At 43.6% G+C, this 19055-nt stretch overlaps 1 protein-coding gene across 2 annotated transcripts in view; it reads left to right on the forward strand.

Annotated features, from left to right (window-relative positions):
* The window catches only part of ATP8A2 (ATPase phospholipid transporting 8A2), a 1045467-nt gene that overhangs the window by 402127 nt on the left and 624285 nt on the right, over window positions 1-19055 (forward strand). For both annotated transcript variants that reach the window (XM_073613412.1, XM_073613413.1), the window contains exons 23-24: window positions 4939-5077; window positions 8526-8590. In XM_073613412.1, coding sequence (XP_073469513.1) covers window positions 4939-5077; window positions 8526-8590 — 204 coding nt within the window. The remainder of the gene's footprint in view (window positions 1-4938; window positions 5078-8525; window positions 8591-19055) is intronic.

Here is a 19055-nt window from a genome sequence, read left to right on the forward strand (position 1 = left end):
ATTTGCCATCTGCTAGCAGTAAAACCTGGTGTTATTCCTCTTGCGGTTGTCTCACCACAGTAACCTATCAAGTATGAGCTCCACCGGGGATAGACCGGGGAACTCAGCTAGGGTGACCACTGTGCTTCAAATTTGCTAGCGCGTCCCCTGTGTTGAAAGATAAACTTTTTTAGCCGTAGCTAATGCACTTGTTAATCCACTCCCTGAGCAAGGGGGGCTCAGTCGCCTTCCATCGCCTAACGATGAGTAGACGTGCCTGAAATAGGGCTCTTGCAATGGGCAGTTTAAAAGTGTCCTCCAGGGAGAGATCTTCTAGAATGCCCAAGATGCACGGTTTGGTGTCATTCGGGATAGTAACTGAGGAGGCTTTGTTGATGGTAGTCAGGACCCCTGTCCAATATAGGTGTAGCTTGGGACAGCGCCACAGCATATGAATTAAATCTCCATGTTCTTTTGCACACCTTGAGCATTCAGAGTTTGGTCTCGCCCCCATTCTGGCCAGCCTGGCTAGTGTGTAATGCACTCTCAGTATAACATACAGCTGTGGCAAGCATTGTGCTACATTAAGGGAGGCCATTTGTACCGCCTGAAGCGCCTCTTCCCACTGCTCCCCCTCGAGGGCACCCACGTCATTCTCTCACTTGGTCACCGTCCTTAAGGGGAATCCCATCAGGATACCCCAAGTAGCATCGAGTAGCAGTTATAAATGAAGCCTCTAAAACTGATCACCTCCTCCATATAGTGAAATATGGGGGTCGGGGATAGAGTCCACGGAGTCCTGCCAGATTGAGCCCTGATCGCATGTTGCAGTTGAAGATAGGAAAAATTAATCGTCTGTGGGAGCCGAAATCGCTCCCGCAGATCAGAAAAGGTGCTCAATTTACCTGCCACGAAAATCTGGCGTAGGTGTGTGACTCCGTGCCTCCTCCACTGGGCCCCATATGTCAGTGTCTGTAGTTATGGGTAGTACCCATTGTTCCACATTGGACTCTATTTGGTAAAGCCCTCTACTGTCGGTAACTGCCTAGTCTTGTTCCATATTTTCTGGACTAGGGCAAATGTGGGAAATCTTTTATTAGACTTTGCGTAGGCCAAAGCCTCTAACCCCTCCACTACATCCGGTACCCCCGTTTCGTGGCACATAAGAGTTTTAATGGGGTCTGCCGCTGGGTGGCCCTCCCCGTCCAGTGGGGTAAGGGCTCAGGCCACGTGCTGCAGCTGGGAAGCGATATAGTAAAGCCATGGGTTGGGCAAGGCCAGACCTCCTTGCTCCTTAGGTTTCTGCAGTTGTTCCAGATTAACCCTGGGGGGCTTGTCCTGCCACAGGAATTACCTAAAAACAGAGTTAATAATGCAAAATATTTTAAGGGGGATCACCATGGGGGTGTTGTGTAGTATATAAAGGAGCTGGGGCATGAAAATCATTTTGATAAGGTTCACTTTTCCCACCAGGGACATCTTTAGTCTCGACCACACTTTTATTTGGGCACAGATACGTCCCATCAGTGGTGACAGATTAAGGGGGATATATTCTAGTATTTCGGGGGTGACCTGGATTCCTAAATATTTAAAGCTAGAGGTTACCGGTATTTGGAATGCCGCGAGGCCCTGGGCATCAGGTTCTGCATCTAGTACCATTAGTGATAATTTAGTCCAATTGATCACCAGGCCAGAGTACGTTCCAAATTGTACTATGATCGACATCAGTGCTCTCAGGGAGTCTAAAGTGTCTCCCAACAACAGTATAGTGTCATCCGTGTATAGCATCATTTTTTCTTGTAGCTCCGCATACCTGAAGCCCTGGACCTGTGGATTGTTGGTGGGATATATTAGGCAGCAAGTAAACATGTTGTTCATGAAGTTGATGTGTTGAAAGCAGAAAATATGTGCATCGCAGTTTGTTGTGTATGGGGCTGCATAGCAACACGGGTGCCCATGGTGACCTGTGTCCACAGCCAAAAGCGTTTACAATGGGTAGGTGAGCATCAGAACTGAACCATGAAGCAATGGATGAAGATGGCCTGGTCTGATGAATCACATTTTTTTTACATCATGTGGATGGCCAGGTGTGTGTGCGTTGCTTACCTGGGATAGAGATGGCAGCAGGATGCAGTATGGGAAGAAGGTAAGACGGCAGAGGCAGTGTGATGCTATTATTAGAGAAATATTCTGCTTGGCCCTGCCATTCATGTGGTTGTTAAATTCACACATACCACCTACCTAAACAATGTTGCTGACCAAATACACTCCTTCCTAGAAACAGGGGGGGCCTCTTTAGGCAGAATAATGCACCAGGCCACACTTCAAAAATGGTTCAAGAGTGGTTTGAGGAACACAACAACAGATTTGATGTGTTGATTTGGCCTCCAAATTCTACAGATCTCAATCCAATGGAGCATCTGTGAATTACGTCAGGTTAACAAAACTGACAATCTGTATTCCACATATATAACACTATCCATCCTGTATTTTATAATAAGTTCCTTTATTCTTGTTGGCAGATAGCCCAGATGCTGGTAAATACCATCTAAAAGAATTGAGAATTGCAGAGCTAAAAACTTATAGTTTGCAGAAGGTCACTTTCTTGGGTCATTTAGCTGTTCATCCATAGCAAACACACTATGCATGAACAGCTTTACAAAGTTTATCAGCACAAATAATTGGTGGACTATACAGTAGTTTTCATAATATATTCAGTGGACTGTTATTTTTATAGTATACACAGTAAGCGGGCTTTTTTTTTTTTTTTTTTTTTTTTTATGGTATACTCAGTTAAGGGACTGTTGTTTTAATAGGATGTTTGATATAGTGCCAAAGTATTACCCAGTATTACTAGTTAAATCAGTGACTGCCCCAGAAGAGCTTTCAATATAATGTACCCAGGGCCAGGACAGGGCGAGGGCAGGAGCGGCAGTGCCCTCAGGGAGCAGTGTTGTCAAGTGGGGGTGGGGCGCCCCATGATACCAGAACCCATCCAGGCCTCTGTTTGCGCAGGACTGCTCAGGATTTCACGGCTTACATGATCACCCCTGTCATTTGTAAACAGAGAAGCTGACAGAGGAACCAACAGCAGACAGATCCCACAATGTCACTGCACACTGTGAAACCTAGTTGGTGAACCCAGACCTACACAGTGATGCTGAGAAAAGCATGGTGACAGTTGGGATCCCACTCCCAAAAGACAATCAGGGGCACACATCAGCAGAGTTATGCCCTGTACACACGGTCGGATTTTCCGGCGGAAAATGTGTGATAGGACCCTGTTGTCAGAAATTCTGACCGTGTGTAGGCTCCATCACACATTTTCCATCGGATTTTCCGACACACAAAGTTTGAGAGCAGGCTATAAAATTTTCCGACAACAAAATCCGTTGTCGGAAATTCCGATCGTGTGTACACAAATCCGACGCACAAAGTGCCACGCATGCTCAGAATAAATAAAGAGACAAAAGCTATTGGCTACTGCCCCATTTATAGTCCCGACATACGTGTTTTTTTCGTCACCGCGTTCAGAATGATCGGATTTTCCGACAACTTTGTTTGACCGTGTGTATGCAAGACAAGTTTGAGCCAACATCCGTCGTAAAAAAATCCATGGATTTTGTTCTCGGAATGTCCGATCAATGTCCGACCGTGTGTACGGGGCATAAGTGTGGGAACACATTTTAGTATGTTTGCCCTGGCACTGGATGAACACACACACTAGAACCACAATTGTCGTAGCATCATACGATCAGCTAATAATTCATATGGGTATTTAGTATGTCATTTATCTTGGATCTCTCTGGATTAGCAGCATAATTATGGTAGTTTTCGCACTTCTGTGTTAATTGACATGTAATTAGATGGAGTTGCCCCTTTTAGAATAGATTTAGAATCCTCCTAATCTCCAAATTCCTTTGTTTTACTGCTGTGATACTACTTCCTGTTAGGCCTCGTGTACACTGCTGTACACGGACATTTAGGAGCAGTTGGGCATTTTTTTCAACTGCTCCTGAACTCTCCTCTATATTATCTTATCAGTAAATGTACACAAGGTCTTTTACAGTTGTTTCTAGGCAGTTGAGTTTAGAGGCTTTTAGAGGCTTTTTTTGGAATGCAAAAAAATGGGTTCAGAAGCTGAGTTTAGAGGCATTTCAAGCGCCAAATGCGGCTTAACGTGGTAACCCGCATTTAGCCGCATTTTGTTTACAGGCGTTTTTCATTTTTGGCTATTTAAAACGCTTCTAAATGCAAACGCGGCAAAACACCGCTAAACTCAGCATGTAAACGTGGCAAAACGGACGTTTTAAACGTTGGTTACTATCTGTCAAGTTATATCGTTCAGGAGAGGTTGTAAAAATGTCCCGTGTACATGAAGCCTTAGATGGTGGTTATATTCATTCTCCATGGTCCCACTGTATGTAGGAATGTAGCCACCTTCTCCTGCTTGCTCCTAAGATGGACTATGGACTATGGGATTTGTAGTGTGCATAGAGCAAGGCTTATGACTGCAAGTAATGTTAACTGCTTGTTCTAAACAAATGGAAGTGAAGGGAAAAGGAGAGGTTCAAGAGCTTACTAAGGCTGTTAAAAGGAAGCAGAAAAACACTCTAACAATCAAATTTATGAAAAATAGGTTACTTGACCATGTAGTAGTGTATGTACATGAATTATTTTTGGAAAATAAGGGTAGCATTTAATGTCACTGCTTATTAGTAGGGGTTCCCTGAATGAGACATCTTAATAACAGCATTTCCAGACTGTTACTGTTTTTGGATCCTGGGTATGTATATGTGTTAGCATAAGTAGAGGGTACAAGTGTAACTATGGCCCCTATAAATGTCTAATTCAACCCAGCCTTGTAATATATAGCATGTACAATTGTAGCTCTGAAATGTTTGGAAATCGTTTCAAATTTTAAAAAGTTTAGTAAATTATTGTGTGTGTTTCTTACAGAATTTGATGCTTCTTGGTGCCACAGCAATAGAGGACCAGCTACAAGGAGGAGTCCCAGAAACTATAGCCACTTTGTTAAAAGCTGAAATTAAAATATGGGTTTTAACAGGAGACAAACAGGAAACTGCAGTCAATATAGGTAAATGTTAGGTTTAATTGTGATTTTTGGACTGATTTAAAAAGTTTCCCCGATCAAGAGTGCAGCTGCAACGCTTCCAGCTTTTTGGTTTGCTTAACCTTACCCTAAAGCCCCGTACATGCGAGCCTAATGCCGGGCGACATCAGCTGGTTAAAAAAACACTCGCCGACATTAGGCCTGTGTGTATGCCAGCTGGTCTGACAGAATCCAGCAACCAAGTGGCTACCAAACAGCGCTCACAGCCAATGGCTGAGAGTGCTGATCGGAGTGTTCTGGATGCTAGGTTGAACGGAAAAAACAAATGGTGTGTACCAGGCTTAAGCCTGCGAGGAGCCTATCACAGTGATTGGCTAATAGTGCCACTAAGGATTCAGGAGCAAGTGGAGACGAGGCATTCGTGCACATCAGCACACCCCAAGATTTAGGAGATCCAGGGTATTGTGGAGAACAAAAGGAACCAGCAAATTCCTTACCTCTTCCATCACAAATCCAAAAAGCTAAATTAGGAGCACAGTCCACCCTTTCAAAAAATAAAAATAAATGCACCCACTTTAATGGAAAAAATGTCCATGTGTTAATTTTTTGATTATCTTGCAAAGCATTGCAACCATAATCAGTGCATTGCAGGTGGAATGTACAGGATTCTGCAAATTCTTACACTGGGCACACATCTGAACAGAGGTATAGACCTTCGGTTGTGGGGATGGAGGAAGTAAATAGTGTCAATGATATCACTACTATAATGTTCCATTGAGATCCATGAATCCTTCTGCTGCAGTGACATGGGGCTTGCAGTCTTTCCATTCACAGATCGTGTAAATGTATCTGTGAATGAATGATACCAGTAGCGTATCATCCATGTGTGCAGGGGCACTGTGACCTACCCTGCACCCATGGATGATTGTCCCTTGACAGTCAGGAATGATCGGTGTGGCGGGGGGACAGTTGCAAGCACCGATATCCCTTTATAGCTTTTCAGTTGACAGCCGCTTCACCTCCCTCCCGCGGCTGTCAGCTGAAAAGATATACAGGTAAATCAATGCTTGCAACTGTTCCTCCCACCACACGATCATCTCCCCACTGTCCCCTGTGTCCTCCTCCAGCCCCCCGTGTTCTCCTCTGCGCCCGTGTTCTCCTCTGCCCCGTGTTCTCATCTGCGCCCGTGTTCTCCTCCGCCCCCGTGTTCTCCGGCCCGCTGCACTGCTCCTCCTCCGCTCCCCCTCGCAGCCGGCTTCCCTCCTCTCCTCTCCCACCGGCTGCTGTGGGGGATGTCATGATGGATGTAATTTACCGGCCCCTTCCTTTTCTGAATTGGATATAGGGAGCAATTGCTACCAATCGCTCCTGTGTCCTTTGATAACTGAGCAGAGTAAACTGTGTTTATTCTGCTTCAGTTTATGAATGAATGGTTGTCTCTGTGTCCTTTCCATTCATCTTCAATGCTGAGGCTGCTGAGAGGGACTGGGGAATCTGTCCTCAGTCCCTTTCTCTGTCTCAAAGGGGAGATGTCAGGGGTCTGTTTAGACCCATAATATCTCACCAAAGCCCACCAACAGGGCTGATAAAAAAATTGCACTAAATTTTACAAAATTAAATTGTAAAAAAAATTATTAAAAATACAATTGGGTAAAATATTATAAAATAAACTGCTGACACTGTCCATTGCTCTGCTGACACCGCCCACTGCCCTACATCCACTGGTCCCCAAAAAAGCATTTTGAAAAAAAAAAAATACAAAAATTAAATTGTAAAAAAAAAATAAAGAACTACTGATATTGGCCACTGTCCACTGTCCTGTCTTATTAGGAACGATAAGGTTGGGGGTTCAGATTGTGTTGGACTCAGCACTCACTCTTATATGTTGTTTACTGTCCTACAGACACCATCCTGCACATACTACCCACAACCGTACACTCCGCACTTCTCACCTGCACATTCTACCCATCTCCATACACTCCGCACCCCTCTCCTGCACATACTACCCACCTCCATACACTCCACACTTTTCTCCTGCACATACTACCCACCTCCATGCACTCCATACTCCTCTCCCGCATATACTACCCACCCTTATACACTCCGCACTCCTCTCCTGCACATACTACCCACCTCCATACACTCCACACTCCTCTCCTGCATATAATACCCACCACCATACACTCCATACTCCTCTCCTGCACATACTACCCACCACCATACACTCCATACTCCTCTCCTGTACATACTACCCACCTCCATACACTCCACACTTTTCTCCTGCACATACTACCCACCTCCATGCACTCCATACTCCTCTCCCGCATATACTACTCACCTCCATACACTCCACACTCCTCTCCTGCATATAATACCCACCACCATACACGCCATACTCCTCTCCTGCACATACTACCCACCTCCATACACTCCGCACTTTTCTCCTGCACATACTACCCACCTCCATACACTCCGCACTCCTTTCCTGCACATACTATCCACTGCTATACACTCCACACCGCTCTCCTGCACAAAATACCCACCACCATACACTCCATACTCCTCTCCTGCACATACTACCCACCTCCATACACTTCGCAATCCTCTCCTGCACATACTGCCTACCTCCATACACTCCGCACTCCTCTCCTGCACATACTACCCACCTCCATACTTTTTTCCTATCAATGCCTAGGGCCCACTTTTTATCTTGCACATGGGCCCACTCATTTCATGATACGCATCTGAATGATGCGGCTGTGTAGGCAGAGCCATACACAGCAGTGCCAAATAAATACGAAAAATACAAAACTAAATTTAACTAAACTCAGGTAACTAAAGTCTGCTGGAAAAGAACCCCACAATTTAGGTAAGTAGAGGGTGTGAGTTTGTGAGTGAGGGACTGGGGAATGTTACCATGTTTCATGTTGCACTATAAATCTGAGTGCAACATGACACATGGCATGAAAGGAGGAGTACACTACTAAGTGTAATATGCATCCAAGGATAGTGCAGACGTAAGCCTAAAATTTTAAGTCCGTTATACTAGCTTGAATTTTGTTGGTTTTGGCTTGGGGATGCATATGAATATTGACACCATGCAATAGGGCTGGCGGAGTGAAAAGAAGTATAAACAGTATGGCTGAATCTGGCTATAAAGAAGCAATTCTTTGTACACATTTGGCCTCTGGGGCATAAAGGAATGATCTGCCTGGCTTCGTCCACTGTCCTTATATATCCTGCTATAGGGATGAAACTCCTCGTTAAGTTTTTATGTGATGAAATTTATATAATATAACTCCATTCTGATATTGGCAAAGCTGTACTTCAAAGGGCATACAAAACAGGTCTGAAAATTTCCAAGCTGCTTACCCCATGTACCTCTACTTGTAAGTGGTGCAGACTAGCTGACTGACTGTCATTCTGCTTTGTTAAATTTTCTTGCTAATGATGAATATATTGTGTTTGGCAGGATACTCGTGTCGGCTGGTGTCACAGACAATGTCACTCATCGTTGTTAATGAGGACTCACTGGATGTAAGTTTGTGTTTCCATATTTTCACTATTTAATTGTGTAACAATGAAGTACAGCGGTGCATTCTTAAAGCAGTTATCACTTCCTTCATAAATCCCAGAATAGCCATTTACTCCTCATTTAAAGTGTACCTATCATTAAATATTACTGTTCACTTGAATCAGCATGTCATCAATCCTAATTAACCAGTTGTGGACTTTGGGCATGCTATACATGCCCAAAAAAAATTAATTGGAGTACATAGGGTATGTGTAGTACTGTCCCAGCCACTACTCACTTGTAACCCCTGTCCTGCGTAATTGCTGATCTCCCTTTGTATTTGCTGGAAACTCCTGGCTGTCAAAATTATTGCATACAGCAGTTATTCCAGCAGCTGCTGTAAATAACTGACCTTCTGACACTGCGTTTAGAAACAATGTTCAGACAAAAGATAGAAAGATACAAAGTAACATTGTTACTTTTGTGTTCACTTTGTATCATTTGTCTGCAAATCAAAGGGATGAACTTTAATTTTCACATGATGTTAGTTAAACTCGGTTTCTTCACGTTAGTAAAAAAAACACACTTTCTTTATTATATGAAACGTGTTCATATTTAAACCCGTATTAACCCTTTGTTTACCCTAATCAGTTCTTATTGACTCCTTCTTTCCCTTCTGTACCTTGTACCTGTACATTGACTTCTGTACAACCTCCCTTCCCTTACATGGATCAAAATTTGTCCAGTCCTTGCTGAACCAGCTGAATCTGATCCATGTATGGCCAGCCTAAAGCCTGGTACACGTGTTGATTTTATTGCTGTTTCTTCACTGAAAAGAAATGTCCCCTTGATTTAGCAGTTCTCCACTCTAAACAGCAAAAAATACAAAGTTTTGGCTGAAAACGAGTGTAAAAACAAATGTATGAAAGATTTCCTTGAAAAAGCCGTGGCAAAGCAGAATATCCATTGCATACTAACAGTTAACTTGTTGTATTTACTCTGTCATAAATGACTGGTGATTTATGGCATGCAGATTTACATTTACATTTTTGGACTGAAGATAATGGAAGCTGGTCTGTGAAGCTTAGATATTTTTTTAAACAAATATTTTGCTATAGATAGAGGAATGTTAATTTCAAAGTTTAATGAGATTTTGATCACATTTTGATGAAATTATATTTGTACTGCAGTCTTCATAAATCATTTAAAAAATATATGTACTTTGACCTAGTTTTACCTAAGACTAGAATTGGTGTGTTGACTGCGCCTTTCATGAAAGTATAGAGCATGTATAGCATAGAAGTCATATTTCCTTGTTCTCAAGGATGTTAAGATGCGCTATTTTTGCAAAGGTTTCACGTACATCATTTTTGCTTACTTTCCTTTATTCAGTAAGCCCAACGGGGTGTTTCTCCTTGTCATGTCTGTTCTCACTGTTATTTATGGCTTTGGGTACCTTTTATCCCATGCTGTTTCCTGATCTATAGCCTTTAAATCAGAGCTTCTGCTGCAGAGGTAAGGGTTGTTTAATGACTCATACCTGAGACCAACCCTGCTCAGAAAGAAATGTTGTTAAAGGTGCTGACAAAGGTACTCATAGAGCTGAATAGGAATCTATGACAGTAGCTGCACAGCTGATCTCCAAAGAATGTACACCAACTCACTCCTTATAGCCAAAAACCATAGTGAGTGCTGCAGTGAACTGATGGGTGGGGCCACCAGCAGTAAAGTCCATAAGCAAAGTGATCACCAAAATTTCATCAATGTCGAGTAAATAGTTTATTCGCTACCATAAAAGCAAACAATGTTTAGGGGCTCAGGGAAATCCATCCCTAAGCATGTTTAGCCTAGTCTGTGAAGGAACTTCCTCTCACTTCCTGTTGTGAAGGGACTTCCTCTCACTAGTGAATTTTTGTTCTTTTCTTGCTGCAAAGTCTGGTTTATCAATACTTGTCATGCTGAGGCTGGGTTACCATCGAGATGAAACTTTTAGGATGGGTTCACACTTATGCGAATTCGATGCGGGGCGGATGCGGTCCCCACTGGAAACCGCATCCTGTGCATCTCTGGCTCCATTTTAGGTCCGAATTCAGGCAAAAATTCGGACCCGATTCGCCCCTGAAACAGAGAACTGGAACGCACCGGACCCCCTCTGTGAGCCGTGGCCACATCTAGTGTAAACCCAGCCTTAGATGTATTCATTTAACTCTGTCTGCCCATCATCACCATAGGACATATTGACTATGACTAGGCATTGAGTTGGGTACCACTGGCTGCTGCATCCCATTCCCTTTCATGCTGTACTGCTGAAGCGATATACACAATTGAAGTCCTGGCTTTAAGTGTATGCTTACTGTGCTATAAACCCTTTGTATTACATATACAGTATATAGCAATATATTTCCTTTGACTTGAACCACTTATGCATCACATCATACCTGGTGCTGTTATAACATGGACCATGGAAGTCGCCGGAGGGCACTGCTTTGTACCCTGGACCCCTGCACTATGTGCATAACACACTCCTGCCCTTGCACTCTGCGTTATGTATTCATAAACCTGACTCTGACTGTGGAAATCTGTGTAATATGTACGCCTGACCCCTTTACTCTGTGTATTGCATACCCCTAAACTCTGCCATGCAGACTCCTGCACTGTATACACAATATTGCAAACAGCACATCCAGCACCTAAGCAATATAGCTAGGTGCGCAGTCTGCCCCAAAGTCTGTGTGTTCCATGGTTTTAGACACCACCCTCTGCAGCTGGCAGAGAGGACGTTTTATAGAAAACTTTGAAGAAGATCAGGAGGTCATGAAAGATTTCTCATCCCCAGCCAAACATTGCTTGCTTTTATAGTAGCAAATAAAAGATTCACTTGATATTGATGGTGTTCTGCTGATCAATTTGACTATGATGTCAGATTATTACTGAACTCTCATGCCCTGTACACACGACCGGTTTTGCCGTCGGAATAAACTCCGAAGGAACTCCAACAGAATTCCATTTAAGCGGTCTTGCCTACACACGGTCAAACCAAAGTCCGACTGTCCAAAACGACGTGACGTACAGCACGTACGATGGGACTAGAAAAAGGAAGTGCAATAGCCAGCGTGCCACCCTTTGGGCTCCTTTTGCTAATCTTGTGTTTATCTCGTGTTAGTAGAAGTTTGATGAGAGACGATTCGTGCTTTTCAGCTTTCATGCTTTTCAGTCCATTACTGCTCTTCAGTTTGTGCTTGTGGGTTTGTATCTGCTTTTCAGAGCATGTAGACAGTTCATATCTGTTTTTTCAATGTGTTCTTGTCCACTCGTTTCTGATTTTCAGCTCGCTCTTCACAGGCCTTGCTGTTCTTCAGTGACCGTTTTGAAGCCATGTTGCCTGTATGTATTCGTCGTAGAGTTCATGCTGTGTGGAGGCTTGGTGTTGGGGTGCATTCTTTGACCCAAGCCCAGTCCATGAACAAAGTGGGGAGGAGTTCATGGACCAAGAATTGGTTACACCAGCGTGACCAATTCTCTCATATGCCTTTGTTTCGTGAGATCCAGGAGAATAATCCTGATGATTTCAGGAACTTTCTCAGGATGACAGACCCCATTTTTCACTGTCTGTTGGCTTTGCTGACCCCTTATATTAGCAGGCAGGATACCTGCATGCGGCAAGCCATCACTCCGGAGCAGACGCTAGTTGCCACGTTGTGGTACTTGGCGACTGGGAGAAGCCTGCAGGACCTCACGTTCTCAACAGGCATCTCCCCCCAGGCTCTGGGGATCATTATCCCAGAGACCTGTTCTGCTGTTATTCAGGTCCTGCAGAAGGACTATATTAAGGTACGTTTTCTCCTTTAACAACACATTCTATGTATTTAATGCTTGTTAATATTTTGTATTTCTTTCATAATTCCCTAATTACCATGATTGTAATATGCTGTGAATGTTTTCTTTGTCCTCATGCATGCTGTAATCTTTTAATGCTCCTTTTTTGGCCTACATGCATATTTTCCTTCACTAACCTCCCCAGCATGCTATCCTGGGCCCATATACACCTAGCCTAGTCACTTAACAGTGTATTTTGGCAGCTCCATTGTAGTGCCTTACCCCAAACAACCCCTAAAATGTTTACAAATGTTATTGTTGTCCTTAAATTCAGGCAGAGTGCCATAAGCTTTTTTGGGGGGGCCCCAAACTCATCTCAAACCCTACCCCCCTAAAATTTTTACAATGGGCCATCGGGGGGGGGGGGGGGTTAATCTGATAAGTGGGCTTTATGTTTTTGTCTTTAAATACTCCTTAAAATTAAATTTATACTGATGTTGGCCAAGAATGTTTGTGTCTAATCTGCTTGCAATGTTATATGCAAAAGTACTAATATTTTTTTTTCTGTTTTGACTCCACAGTTTCCTTCAACACCACAGGAATGGCAGACTGTGGCCTCCCATTTTTCCGACCGCTGGGACTTTCCCAACTGTGGAGGGGCTATAGATGGGAAGCATGTCCACATCGTGCCACCACCCTATTCGGGGTCATACTATTTTAACTAAAAGGGGTTTCATAGTATCGTGTTAATGGCGGTGGTGTCGGCACAATATGAGTTCCTCTATGTGGACGTGGGGAAGAATGGCCGGATGGAGGAGTCTTCGCCCAGACTGAGTGTTACCAACGGCTCCAGAGTGGTGGCCTGGGATTGCCACCTGAAGACAACATTGATGGACTCCCGTTCGTCTTCCTTGCTGATGAAGCGTTCGGTCTGGGTGAGCACCTGATGAGGCCATTCCCCCAGAGGACCCTCACCCCGGAGAGAAAGGTTTTTAACTACCGGCTGGCTAGAGCCAGAAGAGTTGTGGAGAATGCCTTTAGGATAATGGCCAGCCGGTTGCGCCTGTTTCTGACAGCCATACACGTGCGGAGTATAAACTCAACCACATAATCTTATGTAGCAATAACTCTCGGTGGAGCTGCTGGTTTAAGCGGGCTTGTTACCTTCACTCTCCTTCCCTCTGTTTTACCGGCACCGGGTCTAGGGTTCCGTTGAGTTTACCTCCGGACGATACACCCACCAACACTAGAATAAGTTTTCAATGCTTTATTAAACGATTTACTAAGGAAGTAGCAGGAAAGAGGCAGAAGGGAAACTGCAGAAGAAACTCAAATATCTTCTTATAAGATTCTTGACAAATGTCCTGGTAGAATTTGGATATTACAATAGAATGCGCTCCCTTGGTGGGACACACTCTTTGCTTGCCTGGATAGGCTTCTCTCACTTGCCTGGCAGCCAGTATGTAGCACAAACAAAAGTCTCTGCCACGGACTTATTTGGGATAAACCTGTACGATCCTCTGCCACAGGATGTATCGGTTTTATGCGATGAACCTCAGTCACAGTGCTTGAACCTTTAAGCCAACCCGGCAACACTATGCTGTATAGTTACTTTTAGGATACGTCCTCCAACCGAATCACCAGGCCCCTCTCCAGACCAGCACGCTGCGTGATCCTTCCATGACGGGTCCTCCCCTGGGATTTCCTCGGTTGTCCAGCTTCTTCCCTTCTGGATAGACAGCTCAGGACCATTCCTCGGCTGCTGTGGTAGGCCCCAGACAAGCTTCTGGGCCCACCCCTGCGCCGCAGCGGCGTGGGCCTCCGGAATGGAGGACCACGAGATTGCTCTCTAACGCATACCTGTCGGCCAGGAGGGCCAACAGGTGGCTGTAAAAACGAACCCCCTAATGTGGCTTCTGTCCTATAAATACCCTCGCCCAGAATGCAAATCGTAGGACCACCTCCACCGAATTGTCTCCGGGACAGAAGAGCATCCATACGCTTTGACGCGTTGCCTTTCCAACACTGACCAGTAATAACAGCGACACCCACCGGCCAGTCTGGAAACACACACAACGTCAGCCAAGCTGAAACAGAGGCAAACTTAACCTATTTAACGAACAAGTTACTAAATTTATCTAACATATGGTAGATCGCAAATCTACCAGCGCTACACTTATGCTGCTGCATTTTGCACAACTTTTTAAGGAAAAATTCAACCAATTATATAGCCTCAGTTGGGCCTCAGGCAGGACTTATTACTTCCAATCCTCTGATGAGCCTGGATACTGGCCGTCCTGGCTTGGCACCCCAAAGCGCCCGTGAAGTTTGGGAGAAATATGTTAATTGTTTTAAGGGTAGGGGGCCATTGCAATGCCAGACAATGTCTAATTATTTTTTAACAAATAAAAAAAAAATAGATCTGATAAAATCGTGCATTTTTTTTATTGCTTGTGTTTCTTTTTTGTCTGTCTTATAGGTTCTCCTAGTGCACTTGTAGTACCAAGTGGATTTTCCTTTAAATAAGCCCCATTGTCACTGTAAACACAAAATTACTTACAAAACTGGTATTGAGCATTGAACGAAGAAGCCACACATTGTTTATTATCCAAAAATGTTGCACACTCTGTGCACATTCACATGTGCATTCCAAATTTTAGTGTAAAATTTTTTTTGGTTTTTGCAATTTTTTTATTTTTTTTTTTTTAGAAACAGGCATGTTTTAAGACATAACATACACAACTTTCAAACTTACAAAGTTTAACGTATAAAAACTGAAGGCAATATCAAACATTATAGTGTCAAAAATTTCTTGATATTGCCTTCATCAGATGGGGTGAAGTCACTCCTGTAAAAGTCAAATTTTGAAGATGCACACAAAATGTCAGTACAAATGGGTATTTCCCTCCTGATCCCATGCCTAATGTCAACATGTGCTATCTCCCATCATGGGGGATCAATGGACATGTTTTGGGGGTGCAACCTTTCCTCTCACCTACTAGAGTTACGAGGAAGGGGTTGCACCCACAAAACGCGTACATTGAGATCCCCTGATGGCAGATAGCACATATTGACACACTGTGTGCGTCTTCAAAATTTGGCTTTTAAAATGTAGAAAAACAAAATAGGTTTAAAGGTCCAACAAATGTGAAAATGTATTGGATTTGAAAAACAATTATATTCTCCCCAACACATCGATCATGTTCTTCATTTTTTGTTCCATAACATTCAGTTTCTTCCTTATAAGGTCAATTTCCCCATTCCACATCATCATGTCGTGGATGAGCCTTTGGGCGCTGTCACTGGTGAAAGGTTCAGCTTGTGGTTCAACAACCAGCACATCACCTAAAAATTGGTAAAAAAAACATATATTATAAATATGCAGGCATACATATATTACCAGAAGCTGGGGTGTCAGACACTCACCTGTTTGGGTGTCAATCTCGTCCACTTCCTCCACCTCTCCTTCCTCAAGATCCTCAGGGGGGGGGGTCTAGGGCTGATTTCCCCTTCTTGTTGACGTGGGGGGTCCCTGGTGTCTTCTGATGAGTGGTGTCCTCCGAGTCTTTTCTCCCCTTTGGGAATGAAACAAAAGGTATACTTAGCACACAGATATTTCAGTCCAGAAATATGAATATGAAACATTGCTGGGAAGTGGGGTAGAAATGTCTGTTTTGGGCAGAGTTCCAAGCTGAAGACATGTGTGGGACACCTTAAAAAGTTTGTTCTTGTGTCCCATGCTAGTGTTCCTGAGTCCAGATGTGTAAACAGCTGCTGAGCGTCCTCTTCTTACATTACATGGAATCAAGCTTGCATTTCATTCTAGTTACAAACACATCTAGACAGCAATGTACAAAACTTAATTTTAGACAAATAGGCATGACCAAATGTATTTAACCTGTATCTGCCAAAAACATTGTATTTAATGAGCGAACAATGTTTCCTACGACCGATTACTGTGCCCACGAACATGAAAATAGCCATTTTAAACTGTACAACAGTAAAGAAAAGCACATGCCGCAGCATGCAAGTAAATAATAGTGATATGAACACACGACAAGTACTTACATTTTTGAAGCACTTTCTTTATTCTTCTGTAATGATCCTGCTCCCTCAGTTTAAGGTCTGACCAGCATTTCCTTAATTGCTCCTTGGAACGTCGTACTCCAAAATTCTTTACAATTTTTGTCATGATCTTGGCCTTGCCCAAATTCGGGTTGGTATACGGTCCATGCTTCCCTTCATAATCATTCCTTCGCAAGATGTCCACCATCTCCACAATTTCTTCAAAGGCCATATTGGAGGCCTTAAATGTCCTCCTCCGGGATCGTGTTGTTTAGGGCTCCGGGCTTTCCTCCTCCTCGTTACTGTAATAATTTACACACACCTGCTGTGTCTCGTCAGAGAGACACCGAAGAGGGAAGGGGGAGGGAATAATCGAGAAAAAGAACTTCAAGGGCGGGCGACGCGGATGGAGTTTCACGCATACGCAGTGTATATCAAGCTAACACGCATGTGTCGTACGTACGATCTGTGTGTGTGTGTGGAGGAAGGACAAACGGAAGTGGCAAGCGTGCTAAACGAAGGTAAAATTTGAACTTGGCCCATCACAGTGGCCTATACTGCTTCAAGATTGAGGCCTATATTGGGATAAGATAATGAGAGTTTAGGCTGACATTAGTGTTTTTTTCTTGTGTATTGTCTTACAGCAAAGATGAATCACTTTAGGGACCCAGAATTCATGGGCAGTTTCATAGACAGATACAGGGAGATGAGGAATATGCGGGAGGTAAAACACAGCTTATATTATAATAAACAAGCTAGGAGTTAATCGCTGGAGAAACTTCTGGAATTTGTGAAGACTCGGGTCCCCGATGCAACCATCAAGTTTGTGGAAAATAAAATTGGGATCTTGAGGAACATGTATAAGAAGGAGCATAATAAAATCAAGAAATCCCTCAGATCAGGAGCATCAGCAGCGCAAGTGCATGTACCCAGACTGTGGTACTTCAACAAACTGTGGTTTCTGGACAACCAGACTGAAGCCAGGGAATCACTTTCTACCCTTCCCTGCAGCCTTCCCTCTACCCTTCCCTCAACCCCAGCAGAGGCTGACGAGGAACAACCTGGGCCTTCCATCCAGGAAGAAGTGGATGCGCCTAGCTGGAGTCAGGTTTATTATTTGTAGACATATTTATTGTCCTAATATTAATGATGTTAACTAGATGTTATAATGAAAAATGCTAGGGTCAGAATGATAGTCTTTTCTATTTATTAACATTCAATTTGCAAGTCATGAGCTAAAAATTGTGTGTGATTGGTGAAGCAAAAACTAAAACTATGTCTCTTTTTTTATACACAGGATGAGCTCAGCCAGGAGGAGGGTCTGGAAAGTGGCAGGCAGGAGGAGGCTGTGCCCAGTGACAGCCAGGAGGTGGCTGGCCCCAATAGGAGCCTCACCCAAGAAGGGGACGATCACGGAGGAGGCAGCACTGGGCCTCATTAGGGAAGCGAGTGATGTGCTCAGAGGCCCCCCTGACGCTGAAGAGGCCTATGGCAGCTATATAGCCACAAGATTATTGAAATTGGTGGAGGGCCAACGCTTACTCTGTGAGCGAATTATTTTTGACTGCCTTCAGAAGGGGTTGAGAGGCCAGCTGACAGAGAACAGCCATATATCTGAGCTCGCCCATCCTCCTCCTGCGACAAGTCCACCACCAGAGCCACAGCCTCCAAGGAAGGCTGCAGGGAAGTGTGGAGGAAAGGCTGCAGCGAAGAGAAGAAAGCGATGGCCTGGCTTCAGTCTGGTCTGACAGAAGACGCAGGCTGGTGTAGGACCACAGCCTGGGGACATATATGTCATCTGCTGCTTGTCCTGATCTCTGGGAGTCCTGGACCAGATTGGGCTCAAAATTATATGGACTCCTCAAGATAACAATTTTTTTTTTCAACAGACTTGATGTGTGCCCTGGGGCCAAAAGGCTTTGCAAATTCCAAAAGTTTATCCACCCTTGTCTTCCTCTTTATTTTGTTAACCAGAATAAATGGATATTTTATTTTGAGAAAATACTTGCCTATGTGTTTTTCTAAAAATAGGACAGCTTGTTTGTGAGTATGCAGGTACATTTCAAAAAGACAATATCAAATTACCAAGGGACACCAACCAGCCTCTTTGAGGTTACAAAATACAAGATAATAATGTTATTTTGGTAACTTGACACACCATAAAAAATTTAAGTTCGGAGATCACTAGAAAATAATTTTGCAAGAATCCAAAAAAAAGGATATCTTGATGAAAAAAAAAATTTAAAAAAAGATGACTCTATAAAATATTTCTCAGCATTATTCTGGAGATCTGGCTTTTAAATAATAAAAGATTATTCATGAGATCACAAAAAATAATAAAGAAAAAAGTTTGTGAGAACTGTGTGAATATCAGCAGCAAACAATTTCATTCTTCTAGCTTTATAAAGCACAAAAGAATGCACTGCATTAAACGATCACAGAATTTGCAGCGTGAGGAATGTGCTATGTCCATTCCGAAACTTAGTTTTACCAGACCGACCGCTTCCGTCTCGTACTTGCTTCTGAGCATGCGTCGTTTTTGGTACGTCGGAACAGCATACAGATGAGCGGGTTTCCCGATAGTAATTAGTTCCGTCGGGAAAATTT

The sequence above is a fragment of the Aquarana catesbeiana genome, linkage group LG02 (assembly GCF_042186555.1).
Source record: "Aquarana catesbeiana isolate 2022-GZ linkage group LG02, ASM4218655v1, whole genome shotgun sequence".
Taxonomy (NCBI): domain Eukaryota; kingdom Metazoa; phylum Chordata; class Amphibia; order Anura; family Ranidae; genus Aquarana; species Aquarana catesbeiana.